This window comes from Orcinus orca, chromosome 7 (genome assembly GCF_937001465.1).
Source record: "Orcinus orca chromosome 7, mOrcOrc1.1, whole genome shotgun sequence".
NCBI lineage: Eukaryota > Metazoa > Chordata > Mammalia > Artiodactyla > Delphinidae > Orcinus > Orcinus orca.
In genome coordinates, this window is record NC_064565.1 from 65,387,163 (window position 1) to 65,402,083 (window position 14,921).

General features: G+C 39.2%; 1 protein-coding gene across 1 annotated transcript in view; it reads right to left on the reverse strand.

The window, feature by feature from the left end:
* PDE11A (phosphodiesterase 11A) overlaps positions 1-14,921 on the reverse strand; it is a 420,363-nt gene that overhangs the window by 200,003 nt on the left and 205,439 nt on the right. Inside the window, exon 6 of the mRNA XM_004267363.3 lies at positions 2,591-2,723. Within this exon, the coding sequence (XP_004267411.2) occupies positions 2,591-2,723 (133 nt within the window). The remainder of the gene's footprint in view (positions 1-2,590; positions 2,724-14,921) is intronic.

Below are 14,921 nucleotides of genomic sequence, written 5' to 3' on the forward strand. Positions count from 1 at the left end.
ATGAATGAATTACAAATGCACATGACTCAGGAATTTATGTTGAATGAACAAGCAAGCCACAGAAGAAGATATGCAGTATAATGCAATTTATATAAAGTTCAGAGACATGCAAAATGTAAAATATGTAATAATATGTAAAAAATGTAATAATATATTTGGCAGGGATTCAAACATATGTGATGAAACTATATATAAAAGCAAAGGAATGTTAAATTTAAATTAGGATAGTGTGTGGGAAATAAAGGAGACTGGATTAGGGAAGATTAGTACAAGGATTCAAAGGTAATGATTGTATTCTTTTTCTTAAACTGGGTGGTGGGTGTTTATCATGTTTTGTTACACTTTTGCATATGTCTTATGAACCAACTTTTAAAATGGTGTAAACTTGTTGACTTTTTTTGCTACCCCAGAATTTGACTTTATGGCCCAAAGCTCAGAGCAGAATAATAGCAAGCCATACCAAATTTAGCACTATAATTTGGGGTAGGAATCGACCATCATCTCTTAACCTCTAATCTAATATGTTGACTTTGTAACAATGAATTGGCAATTAATGATTTTTTTCTGCATAGCTAGCCTTTCAGTTTGTTCAGCTGTTACTGATGTTAGTAATAGAATACTGAGAACATTTCTTCATAAAAGTGTGTGTTTAGAAGTCTTTTCTTCAGTATCCTCTCTCTAAAGTCAAGAAGGAAAGAAACATAGCAAAAGGCAAAACTTTATAACATCAATCCTAACCCAATTATAATGTCAATGCATATAAATATTGACACCTATAAATCATTTCTGCTCTGCTAGTCACAGAACCAAGGATGATGGTATTCTTCCTTACAGGAGGAGAACTAAAGAAGTTCTGGACTGTGTACTTTCCCAAGGAGGGTATCTCAAAGCTCAGAAATACTGCATCAGAACTGACAAGAGCTAGAGGCTGGTGAGCATTGGGGCAGCTAAGAGAGCACACTGGAGAGACACCCAACTCAGAAAGGGAGTTCATGAAAGGATGTCCAAGATACAGGCATCTCCACTTGATGTTGAAGAATGAATAGAAAATACGTAGAGGATGTAGCCTGGGGAAAGAGAATTCCAGGCAGCCACAGAGATGTGGTAAATTTCATGAATTTAAGCTTTCCATGCAGACATCTGCAAAGATCTGAATGAAGTTATAAATTTGACTTAGATTCCAGCCTCCCAACCATCGCTGTGTCCCACCCCAGACATTGGAGACAGCACAGGGCAGGATTCAGAGGCAGAGCTTTGGAGTCTGAGAGACTAGGACTGAATCCCTGTCTGTCTCCAGAGTCGTAGACCAGCTCTCATTTCTGATTAAACGTTCAGTTATTATTACTGATCTAACCTTTGTTCTGAAGCCAGTGTGATCTTTCTAAAGTATAACTCCTGCTTCTCCCCCATTTGCAACTCAACTAGTGTTTCCCCATTGCCCAAGATAAATACTCAAACTTCTTAACAGGGCTTTCAAAGCCTTTGGGTGATCTGGCCCCTACTTCCCTCCCCCACCTCATCAACTTGGCCCTCCAGCTACATTAACTCATCTCCATTCCCAGACTCCTCATGCTCTCTCAGCCTTGCCTGGAACACACCACTGTCCTCACTGCAACACTCCTGTTACTCTTCAGACCTTCGCTTTGTAATGTAGTAATTTAATCTTGCAATTTATTGAATACACACCACACACACATATGGGTGCACACACACCCGCAGAGACATTTTATAAATTAATGTAAATTCATCTGGATGCTACTCTATACCACCTTAAAAGTTAGGCTTCTGCCAAGTCAGAATCTATATTAATATATTCTGTACATCAGCACAATGCGCCTACATAATTAACATTAAACAGTAACAGAAGCCAACGTACTCTTTCTTGGGAGCAATCTTATAAAATATGGTAGTTGTACTAACATCTATCGGGAAATAACTATGTTATATACACGTTTTTATTATTAACCATTTCATAGTTTAATATAAACTATGTTTAATATAAAATGTGCATGAGTATACTTAATGCATGGGTTTACTTACATGTTTAATACAAAATGCCCCCAATCATAAAAGAGCATCAGACTAGAGGACTAAAGAATGTCTTTAGCAGTTATGTGTGTAACAGTGAAACACTGAATCCAAATTTCCATTGATACTACAGTGGATAAAAAAAGCGACACTTATTCATACAATGGAATACTTTGCAGCAGTGAAAATGAATGAATTACAAATTCATGTGACTTAGGAACATATATTGAATGGAAAAGCAAGTCACAGAAGAATACATACAGTATAATTCAGTTTATATAAAGTTCAGAAACATGTACAATATAATTGGCAGGGATTCAAACATATGCAATTAAACTATATAGCCATTTTGCCACAAATCAGTGTAGAGAGAGGAAGCTTTCCTGTCAGTCAGCAGTAGGCGATGCTAAAACTCAGATCACAGGGGAAAGATTTAGAAGAATTGCCAGTAAATTCAGGGGTTGCTCTTGAGTTGTATGATGTCCCTTTTTTGCTTCAGCCAGCAAACCATCAACAGGGTAACAACCGAACCTTAAGACTGCAACCAGAGGCCTACTCTTACCTCGGCGTCAAAGCGGGGATCCTGGTAGGCGTCACTGATGTTTACTGGAAGGCCTGTAGAAGCTACCAGCTCAGCAACGCTGTTATTTATTAGCCAGTCGGAGTATGATGATTTCTCCATGCTTTCTTTGAAACTATCAGAACACCAAGGCAGGCAGTTAAGAAAAGAGAAAAACATCAGTTTACCTGCAAGCAAACCCTGCAAAAGTACACTCATAGCAGGATTACCTACCCTCATTAAGAAGGGGTAAGTGACCTTAATCACAGAACAATAGTGAGGTAATTACAAGCAGCTACTTTATCACGTAAAATAATCAACTCCATGGGTAGAAATGATAGATCCTCTATGATCCAGAGGATAACTCTAGGTTGTATTTAGGCCCCAAATAGCAGATAACCAGGTAATGACCAAAATTGATGATAGGATGCCAACGCCATGGCATAATCAATTCCACTGACCTTCCCAGCTTGCACCCCCTAACTAAGCAGACCAGATGTTTGATACCAGGGAGAATTAAACCTAAGGATGGAGAAAAATCCAGAAATAAATTGAGAATTTACAAAAGTTTAAGTGTAGCAAAAGAGCACATCTAGACTCAGTGTTAGTGTTTTGTAACTATTGTTGTAGTTTCAGAGTATGTTTCTTAACAAAAACACACGTCCTACTTACAAAATCTTACTGGAAAATCTGTTTTAATTCTACCCTTAACAATAATAATTTAAAATAATCCATATTTGATTTTAACAAGGAATTTTATGTTAAATGATTTTGTGAATTTTCCTTTGTGTCACTTTCACTACAAATGTCAAATTTACAGAAATGTCATAAGAATTAGTAAGATTCCTCACTTCATCCCCCCCTTCCATCATTTCTTCCCCCCATGCCTATTGAGCACTGCCACGAGCTGTGGAAATGCAAACTTGAGCACTGTTCAAATTAACAATATCAAGGAAAATTTTCCGGGAGGATGTTAGATTTGTGGCTTGACCAGTAATAACTGAAATTATGTAAATGAATGCAAGTATACAGGGCAATGTTTTCCAAACTACATTCTGTGGAACCCTGGGTTCCTGAAGATGTTAATGAGTGTACTACAGTCAGAATGATAACTCTGTTGACTTTTTAATCTAAGCTGCATTATATGTAATAAAAACACTAAATGCTGTACACAGTCATTGTTATTATGCAATAATGTGCCTGTGTGGAATTTGTGCCATACTGAGAATGCCAGAAACTGACATGGAGAGGCCACCAGATGTGTGAATGAGAGGGAAGCACAGACATCATTTACCATCATGAATATATCTCATCTGTAATGACTGCTGGTCTGCGTCTGATAAATTCAACATATATTTGTGAGGTTATTCAGCCCTTATTGCATATTAAACGTTACTGGTACATAAACGTATTCCCTATGGATCTCTGGCTGAAGATGGAAGTGTTAATAAAAAGCAGAGTCTTGAATTTCTCAGATGATGGCTAAGTCAAAGAAGGAAAAAGACTGAGGACTTCAAAGAGAAGATGAAGCCTTTATTTTCTCAAACAAACAAAGGAACAACAAAAAAGTCCACGTTTTATTTTCTCTTTGCTGTATTCTACCTGTGAGAAGTGAAATTTTACATTGTGCTGTAATGAAAGCAAAATACAGGAAGAAGCATAACAGTGCTCCTGATATGAGGTTCCAGCTTAATGAAGTCACTTGTCAGCTTATAAAATCATTCAATGCTGATGATTTCTTGCAGTGATTAATCAAGCTATCGATTCATTCTGCGCTGCCTGTGTACCACAGGTTTTGTCTACGTCTCTTCTGTGATGAAACAATGTGGAAAATGCTGACCTGGTGTGTGGTGGGAAGAAGAGCTGTGCAGGACCCTGGGGACGAGCCAGGGAGGGAACCTGCGAAAGAAACGCTGGGGTGGGGGAGGCTGAGGAGGGGTAACCGAGAACTAAGGAAGGAAGCAGCTTTATCAACAAGTGTCAAAAACCTTTAAGTGGGTCTCAGGATGGGCAAGAGTTCAGCAAGGAGAGATTGGAAAGGTGAGGAAGAAGGCACCCATGGAGGAGGAAAGAGCAGGAACAAAGGACATGAAGCAGCAGAGTACAAGGGTGTGTTCTTGGAACACGGATTAATCGCCTTGGAACACGGGACGCATACTGTGGGGAATAAGACTGAACAGGAGGTCAGAGCCCAAAGGTGGAGGCTTTGACCAAGGAGCTGAGACCTATGTTATAGGCAATGGGGAGCGATGTAAGAGTATTGAGCAGGGAAGTGACAGGACTTGAGCTGTGACCTTAGGAAACTTAATCCAGGGAGAATGAGCAAGAAGAACTGGCTAAGAGAGGCTGAAGGTGGGGAGAGGTCCTGGCAGACCAGTTAAGTTGTGCAGTGGGAGGTGACGATGCTGGCCACTCAGGAGGTACTGCAGACGATTCCACAGGGCTTGGTGGACAGGCAGCAGTGGCTTACATTTTGCTGCTGTATGCCTGTGGCACTATTGGCAGAAGGGAGTTGTTTAGAGGACTGGGGAGATGGAAGAAGATAACAGACATTCTGTGAGCCTGGAACACGTTATTCATTGTTGAAAATCCAGGACCAGAGCCCATATCAAGTCTTCAGGACTGAAAATACTGATACAGAGTTGGGGCTATCTTCAGGGAAGATAGGGAATGAAGATAGGGAAGATAGGGAATGGATGAGATCACTCAGGGAGAGAATATATAGGTAAATCTGTAGGGGAAGGAAGAAGAAAGGCAGTAATAAAGAGGAGAAAGAAAAAAGGGAAAACAAATTAATCATCACCCACGGTGAGCGAAGGGAAGCTGGATGCTTAGCTAACTAGTTTGTTTTGTCCTCACCTAAATCCTATGAGTACAATTCTCTACATTTTACAGATCAGAAAACTGAGGCTCAGGGATGCTAAATGACTTTCCCAAGTGGAAATAGGATTTTCAGCTAAAGTGTGACTCCAAAGTGTGACTCCACTTCTGTTTACCCTGTTGCCTCTCTGGGAAGGAGTCGATGGGTAGGAATAGAGCAAGAAGAGTAGGTTTTCACTAAAAAGAAGGGAGGCCAGTCAACATTACAGAGGGTTTCAAGGAGAGGCTGCAGGTAACAAACACTTCAGCCTCAGGCTGCAGTCAAGGAAGAAGGAGGACAAAACACTGGATTTGACAATCCAGAGCTTTAGGTCCCTAATTACAGAATCCTCAAAGATGATGATGGAAACACTTACTGAGCAGGGGCTCCTGAAAGACTCCTAGATCTAGAGCTGCTCAGAATCTGGCTTAGTGCAGGCTGCACATGTACTGAAATCACTCCAAACTGTAGACAATGCAAAAGCATCAGCCCTGGGCTACAGGCACTGCTGAGGTGGTTTCTAGAAAGTATAAGCTATGGTCTCTGCCCTCGGGAGCTTGCCACCTAGTCAGGGAGGTGAGAAATAAACACGCTGACATTAAACAACGCACGACTCAAATACCCAGTTCAAATTTCAAATAAAAAATTTGTCACATGGCTGTGTTGGCTAGTTGCCAAGCCAATTGTGCCAATCATGAATGAGGAAGGAGTACAGGGAGGGAGAAACAACTTCAGGTGGGGCTAAGGCTTCAGGTGAGGCTAAGGCTTCAGAGAGGAGATGAGATTTAAACTGACCTAAAGCTGCAACAGTGCAAACAGATTTTCTGAAAACCACCCCTCCATTTCCCTCAGTTTAATCTTGCCTAGGTACATAAATTAAGGCCCAGGGGGACAGGATGGTTAGAGAGACAGCAAGGTTGATTTGTCAGTGTAAGTATTTATATCAGATTCTGGCCTTTGTACCATTCAACCTTCCATGATTCTGGAATGCAGAATCATGACACTGAGTTAGAGCTTTCAAAACCTTGATCCTTTTCTTTAAAAAAAAAAAAAAAGGTAATTTTGTTTTATGATTAAGACTATGGGTTTCAGAGTCAGACACACTGACTTACATGACTCTCTTGCCACTTCCAAGCAAAGTACTCTCAGACAAGTTACTTACATTTCATCTGTAAAATGGACATAATACTACTACTTAGTTATTGTGCAGATTAAGGTAATAATTTATGAAAATACTTATCATATTATCTAGCCCATAGCAAACATTTTTTTTAAGTATCAACTTTTTAACAACTTCTAAAGTAAATTCTGCATGTGACAGTACCCCTTTGGACATTTCAGCAATGTGGTGTTGTGGGTTTAATCACAAAGGAAAAGGCCCGAATTATTTCTACTTCTTGAGGGACACATCTAGCTTAAAGGATCAGTTCTTTCATAAAGGTCCTATAGGTCAACTCCTCCTGATTTACAAGGGCCCTTTTATTCTGTGTGGTTTACTCCCTTTGACTGACTGCTGTTGGAATAGAACATGGTAAGATCATGGACACAGCCATGTATATTATGCAGGTTCTGCCCTGTACAGGGGTGCCCTGTCAAAGGAATGAATGGGGCTGAAATCTAGCCTAGTTGCGCACATTGGTTTAGAGCTGCATCCATCTAGAGGGAGTACCTTTTTCCTAATTCTCACAGAGACGCTGTAAGGGCTGAAAATGGCTCTGCTTCAATCTCTTCTTCAACACACATGACAAATGGACATCAATATCAAACTGAATGCCTTTAGTGACAGGGAACTCATTACCTACAAAAATATTCCATGCCATTTTGTGGCAGCTCAATCTACTTTCCAATAATCACCATCTTTTGCTCCCAGTCCCATGGTTTGCAGCCACAGAGCATGGCTCTCATTAACTGACAGCCCTTGAAATATTCGACAATAATTAACATGTTCCCTATAATCCTCCACCTGAGATCATTCCTTTTAACTTATCTCCAATTCCTTCAGCTACTCCCTTTGTGGCATAGCTTCCTTATTCTCATCCTCCCAGTCCTAGATGCGTCCGAGATGGTTAATAGCCCTCTTGCGTATGAAAGCCAGTCCGGAACAGTCTTGGCCATGGGGTCTGAGCAGCATAGAGGTGGGATGACCACCTCCTTCATTCTGGATCCTGTTCCCACCAATGAGGCTCAGGATTAATAGTTCCTAATAGCTCTTTTTTTAAATAGGTTTGTTTGTTTGTTTTTTGCGGTACGTGGGCCTCTCACTGCTGTGGCCTCTCCCGTTGCGGAGCACAGGCTCTGGCTCACGGGCCCAGCCGCTCCGCAGCACGTGGGATCCTCCCAGACCAGGGCACGAACCCACGTCCCATGCATCGGCAGGTGGAGTCCCAACCACTGCGCCACCAGGGAAGCCCTTAAATAGGTTTTTGAAAGCTTAAATTAATATCCCAAATTGAATTAACCAATTTTCTAGAGCCCCCAAAATATGACCAGAGATATCAAAGGTCAATAAATTCAACACTAAGGTTTTCAATTTGAGCCATAATCAACCTAGGGAGAGTCACTGCAGTTTGGAAACACATCAATAATTTGATTACTCCACAGCCTGTGAGTGCAGATGAGATCATGTCAGCTCAGTGGATCTTAGCTGCCATGTGCATAACTGCAAAATAACCACTTAGGTTATTTTAACTGTTTTAAAAGTAGACCTCCTTAAGATCAAGATTAGATTAAAATAACAAGCAAATTGTAAAGTAATCCTTCAGCTTGTAGTTTACTAGAACCAGGTTCATATGAAGATGTGGGTTTTTAAGTGAGTTTCCTGTGAAGAGCTACAGTTTGATTCCTTTTCCTCAGTGGTATCTTGCTTCCAAGTGTGAGACTCATACTGACTTCAAAGAGAATTTCATGAGCTTAAATATATTGACTGTGGAGGGATAAAAGAGAATTGCCCTATTACAGAAAACACATAGTTCCTGAAATGTGGCTGTCCCTGAAATAAGGGCCAGTGAGATAGATACAAACCTCGGGTCGACAAGGTGCAGAGCAGCATAGGAGAGAAATCGATACAAGTAAAACAAAACTACACAAAATAAAATACCCCGGGGACCAGGAACTTTGCCATCTTCAATTGTCTGAAAAACCTACCTTAGCTAAAGGTTCAAACACAGAAAATTGTATGAAAATAAACTTAAGACTATTTTTTAGAATTCTCAAAACAAGTCTCTAAATTAGAAGACAAAATATCTGAAGAAAATAATATTAATCATTAGACTGTGTATTGACGGTTTTGTTCTCAACACTAGAGTTCACTCTAGTTTTCACTAGAGACCCCCAAGACTTCACTTTTTCAAGAATAATCATTCGTTGGGCCCCTACAAAATGCTGGAAAGTAGTGGGCGAATCTTGCATGAAGCAATCAAAAAGGGTCTTTTCCTTTTTGCTGAAAGGAGTTGGTCAGCTCAGCCCTGACCATCCTTATATATATGTATATAGGTACAGAAAGAGGTATAGACAGGAGCAAAAGGGGCCCCACCTTCAGGGAGCTCACAAACAATGACAATGGATTGTGACGTCCTAAGGAAGGATGTACAAGACATTACGGCAACAGAGAGAAGGGCCAGTTCTGTTTGGGCTGGGAATGGTATTTGGGAACTACTTCGCAAAGGAAGTTGGTATAAGCTGCTCTTTGTAGGATAAGAATGAACTCATCTGGTAGAGAAAGAAGGTAAAAACAATTCAGACAAAACCACAGCAAGAGTAAAGCTTTAGAAGTGTGAGGTTTTCTGTGTTGATATGACGAATAGTAGAGCTAAAACTTAGGCTAAATGGTAGAAGTGATGAATAAGGCTACAATGGAAGAGGCCAACCTGTATATTGTGTGGCTCCATACACAAACACAACCACATTTATACTACTGATGATTCCTGCACGGGTGTCAGGAGCCCACTGAGTCCTGAGTTCCCTACATGTGCATCCAAGGCCTTTCTGGACACTTCCTCCTGGTTACCCACAGGCACCTCAAACTTAACATTTTCAAGACTGAACTAATACACTCTCCTTGATGTGCTAACAATCATTAATAAAAACTGTGACCATTAACTAAAAATAGATCATTGGGTAAGGAACAGAAGTTTCAACATAGACACAATCTATTTTCTCATTTTCAGGGAATGATTGATTGTCAATTGACCTCGAGAGTGTGAATATTATCCAGTGGGGGTAGGATTCAGAGAGGCGAAGAGTCAGGAACTCCAAGAATTCTTTAGGACAGATATTTCTTTTTCATGCTTTGTAAACAAAAAATGATTTTTTTATCTACATGCTATGCCTGGTACTATTTTCCATCTTGCTTCATTGACTAGAGGTCAGTCTGAACTTTGGTTCACAAAGATATATTCCCCTCCTTACTTCTTCTTCTCAAGTAAGCCTGCCTATCCCTGGGTCCTTCCTGAAGCTTCGAGCTGTGCAACATTATTTGAAGTTGTCTTTCAATTAGGAGATTAAGGAACTAAGTCAATATCACTGGGACTTAAAGCTAGGATCCCAGCAGGAGAATCTCAAACATCTAAGTCTAGGACATTAATAATTTCCTACTGGCTTCAGTATATCTTTGAAGGTTACCAAATAAGTCTTTCAGACATAAAAGGTAATGGGAGAGAATGTAGTTAGCAAGTAGAACCAGCCTGTCAGTTCTTATACTGTGGTGGGAGAGGAAGATGCTCTAAGTTGCACACCTTCCTGAATTTTATCATGACCTGGACCTGTTAATGGACTTGCCTTTAAGGTCTTGCCTGAGGACACTTCATCACACGCATATTTCTCTCATTTCAAGCATTGTGTTATCAGAAATGAAGACGTGGAAACCAAATAATACATTTTCTATACTTCATTTCCTCAAGCTGTACAATTAGAGTGATGAAATTTATCACCCCTAGGAGTTGGTGTCACTTTGGGAAGTGTCTTGTGCCTCTCAGATGGGTGTCAGATGGCATTACTGTGAATGGTTGGTGTCTACAATTTAGCACCATGTGGTGACAACTGCTTGGTTTCATAGCTGAGCAAAGCTGGGTTTTTGGGGTTTTGTTTTTGTTTTTGTTTTCTTTGTATCTTGGCCCAACATTTCCTTGCTGTGAAACTACAGATAAAATTTTAACTCTGCCTGTTAGTTTCCATAATAGAAAACAGGGGAAAGATAGCCCATTTTACAGGGCTGTTTTGAGGATACAATAATATAATGTTGAAGAATGCATGACACATAGAAAGTTCTCAATAAGTATCAGTTCCTTGTAGGCCACAGATTTTTCTTTTATTAAAAACACTAGGTGAGACATGCTCTGTTTAACTGCTTATCTACTGGGGCAGGAGAGATGTTACTGTTTTTGGCTGTGGCATTGTTGTCAGATTTGAAGAAAAAATGTGCTATGATAATAAAGGACAGAGGTAAAATTCTATCCTTCTAGATGGGTCAAGTAGCCCTACCCCATCTCTCTTTGGGGCTGCTGTGGGCACCTCCACTCATCTGCTCTGGACTGAGGGCATACCTTCCCACAGGTCCTGGGCCTATGTCTACACAGTAAGAAAGAAGTAGACTCAATGTGTTAAAATATTAACTAAGGCATGTTAAATGAGAGACCTACAAAAATGAGAGAGCCAAGCATAAAAACCAATCGTTAAGAATTCTGAGTTGCCATGATTCCGTTTACTGTGTGCCATCAATCTAAGGGACAGCTGACCTACATAGCTACTTCCTTATGTTTGATCTCAGTACTTATTCATGTGCCTTGTTGTTCATGGGATATTTGTATAGCTTTAATTCTCCTCTGTGACAGTTTTACTAGAGTGACAAGCCCACTGGCCTGAAATAAATAGGGGTAATGAGAGGGTTTGTCTTTCATTTGAGTCTTCATGTTCAAAGGTAGAAAAAAGAAATTAAATGTATTTAAGAGGTGAAAGTTAGATGCTTGGGAAATATGTCTACTTGAGTTTCCTAAGATTTTGGAAGATACAAAACTTTGTTACAAATATTTCCTCTCCTTAATTGATGTTTAGTTCTTATAATTAGCATCATGCAAACCGGGTGTAGACACATACATTACTAGTGCCATGGAGGGTATTTATAAAATAGGGTTATTTGGGGGACTGGGGGCCATATAAGCCTAAAAATATCAAAGTGATACTATCCCTGCTCAGGTCAGTGTGTAAACACTCCATTCTAATGACACTCTGTATATTTTTAGGGAAACGGGCTAGGAAATATCTAGGTGACTATGTAACAATGGAGCTTCCTGATAAAGAAGAGGCCTTGGTACCAGAGCTTAGTTTCTGGTACCAATCTGTCTTCCATTAAACTAATTCAGACCTGCTGAAATACCTCCTTGCGAAACAACCGAAAGGGAGTTGGGCCATCTGGATCTTTCATTCTTCAATTAGCAACATTAAATACTGGCATAATAAGCTTCAGCAGCCCTGAATTTGCCACAACAGACAGTCAAGAAGAATGTCCTAAGGTTCCTGTTTAAAGGAAGTTACACAACAAAAGAAATCTTATGTTCCAAGATGACTGGTCATGGTGGTGACAGTGCTGTTTTCATGTTTAATGTTTTAAAGGTTTCCTTCATTTCCTTGAAATCAGAATAAGTATCACGTTTCTATTTCTACAAAAACTCCTGTCATATGCTTCCTAGCAGAGGTACAGTCAAAGAAAGAAGATCCATGAAGAAGAAAGTAAAAGAAAGAAAATGTATTCATGACATACTGTGGGAGTATTCTGTCTTACATCAGTGTGTAAGTTTGTCTAACATTCCCTATTACTCTAGGTAATAGAGAAATTTAAAAGAAGGTAAGAAGACGACAGACCTTCCAAACTGGCACAGTACAGCCCACTAAAAATTTGTTCCTCCATAAAAGCATGAGAATACTAGCAAAAATTGTCAAAATCAACTTTCTGAAAACCCTGGAAATTAAAGAGAGGCTTACAAAAATCCAAGGAGTGTTTATTCAAGAAAGACAGTTCAATTTCTGTAAGGGCAGTATGTTGTGTGGCATTTTAACTTACCTTATTCTCATCTCCCTCTCCCTAGCTCTGGGGTAGTGGTGAAAACCAACAGATTCATAACCATGCTAGCTGTGAAAACCAGCAGGCAAGCAGCCACTGGCAGAAGAAGAATGGGTTTGGAGCCCTCCAAAATCCTATCGCCACAGAACTGTCATTATTTGACATGTTTGGCAGTTCCACGGAAACCTCCACTCATAGAGCTTTCCTTTATTTAACCTGACTTGGAGCTTGCTCACTAAGAACAGCCTTTATCCCCAGGTATCTGTGGGAAAAAAACACAAAACAGCAGCAACTGTTTAACATCACAACTGCCTTAGGCAGAAAAACAGTTACAGCTAACAAGAAACTGACCAGAAAACTTAAAAAGGAGAAGTGCAGGAATAAGATATTCCTGGGGAGGTTTGAAAAGTTCTGACATATTCCTGGAAATCTAGAGTTGTATTTATGCCCAGGAAAGACCTGAGAAGGCCCTAATCTCCCACCTCTGGTTGACCTTAAAGTTCTATGAAAGCAGAAAGTAAAAGCTAAGTAAACTTCCTGTCAGAGAATTGAAAGTATCCCCCACATGAACACAGATCCCCTCAGCAAGGCTGGAAGACTTATTGGTTCAAGTTTTTTTTTTCTTTGTTTGTTTTTAAGAAAATCTCGGTCCAGTCATTAGCTGGCAAACTACCTAACTATGCAGAGAATTCAGTTGCCACACACAACAAAGATAGTTCATGAAAGTCATGAAACAAACAAACAGCAGAAACAACAACGGAAACAAATACAAACAACCACAAACTCTGGATGGAGTGGGTGAGGAGCAGATTTTATTTCCAGAGTTTCCACATTATATTATTTAAATTATTCAGGTTTCAACTAAAACAGAGAGAGAGAGACAGAGGGAGAGAGAGAGACAAAGAAATAGGAAACTATACAGGAAAAAGCAGATGACTGTCTCCAAGTAAGCCCAGATGTTGGACTTACTAGACAAAGACTTTAAATGAGCCAATATAAATATGTTCAAAATACTAAAGGGAACCATACCCCATTCCCTCCAAAAAACTAAAGGAGAATATGATAACAATGTCTCACCAAATATAGAATATCAATAAAGTGATGGAAATTATAAAAAAAGAACCAAATAGAAATTCTGGAATTAAAAAGAATAATAACTAAATGAAAAAATCACTAAGAGGGCTCAACAGCAGTTTTCAGAAGCCAGAAGCCAGAATCACTGACCTTGCAAATAGGTTAATTGAAGATAGAGACTATCTGGTCTTAGGAACAAAAAAATGAAGGAAAATAGAGTCTCAGAGATATGTGAGACATTATTAAGCATATAAACATATCCATAATGGGAGTCTCAGAAAGAGAGGAGACAAAGAAAAGGAGCAGAAACAATATTTGAAGAAATATGGTAGAAAACTTCACATATTTGATTAAAAAACATTAATCTATACATTCAAAAAGCTCAACAAAATCCAAGTACCATAAACTCAAAGTGATCCACACCTAGACACATCATTAACAAACTGTTGAAAGCCAGTGACAAGGAGAGGAGCTTGAAAACAGCAAGAGACATGACTCATCACATACAAATGTTCCTCAGTAAGATGAATAGCTCCATGATCAGGAACCATGGAAGCCAGAAGGCAGTTGAATGACATATTCAAAGTGATCAAAGAAAAAGACTGTCAACCAAGAACTATAGATTCAGCAAAATTACACTTAAAAAATAAAGAAGAGGTTAAGACATTCTCAGATAAACAAAAACTGAGAAAATTCATTGCCAGTAGACTTAACCCTATGAGAAATACTAAAGATAGTCCTTCAGGCTGAAATAAAAGGACACTAGAGAGTAATCTGAATCCACATGAAGAAATGCAGAGCACTGATAAAGCTTACCCTATAATAAATACAGAAGACAGTATAAATGTATTTTTCGTTTCTAATCCTTTTTTCTCTCCTATCTCACTTAATGGCATAATGAAACAACTTTAAAACTTCATTAAAGGGTTATAATGTAAAAAAAATATAATTTTTAAGACAATAATAACACAAATAGAGGGAGAACTATATAGGAGCAAAGTTTTGTGTACTATAGAAATTAAATTAGTATTAATCCAAATTAGATTGTTATAAGTTAAGACGTTAATTGTAATCCCCAGGGCAATGACTAAGAAAAGCATTGAAAAAAAGATAGTAAAAGAAATGGCAAGATAATTTAAATGGCACATTGAAAAGTATCTGTTTACCAAAAAAGAAGGCAGAAAGGGAGAAATAGAGGGACAAAAGACATGACATAGAGAAAACAAATAACAAAAAAGGTAGATGTAAATCTTACTTTATGAGTAATTACTTTAAATATAAATGAATTAAACTCTGCAAACAAAAGGCAGAGATTAGGGGCTTCCCTGGTGCCGCAGTGGTTGAGA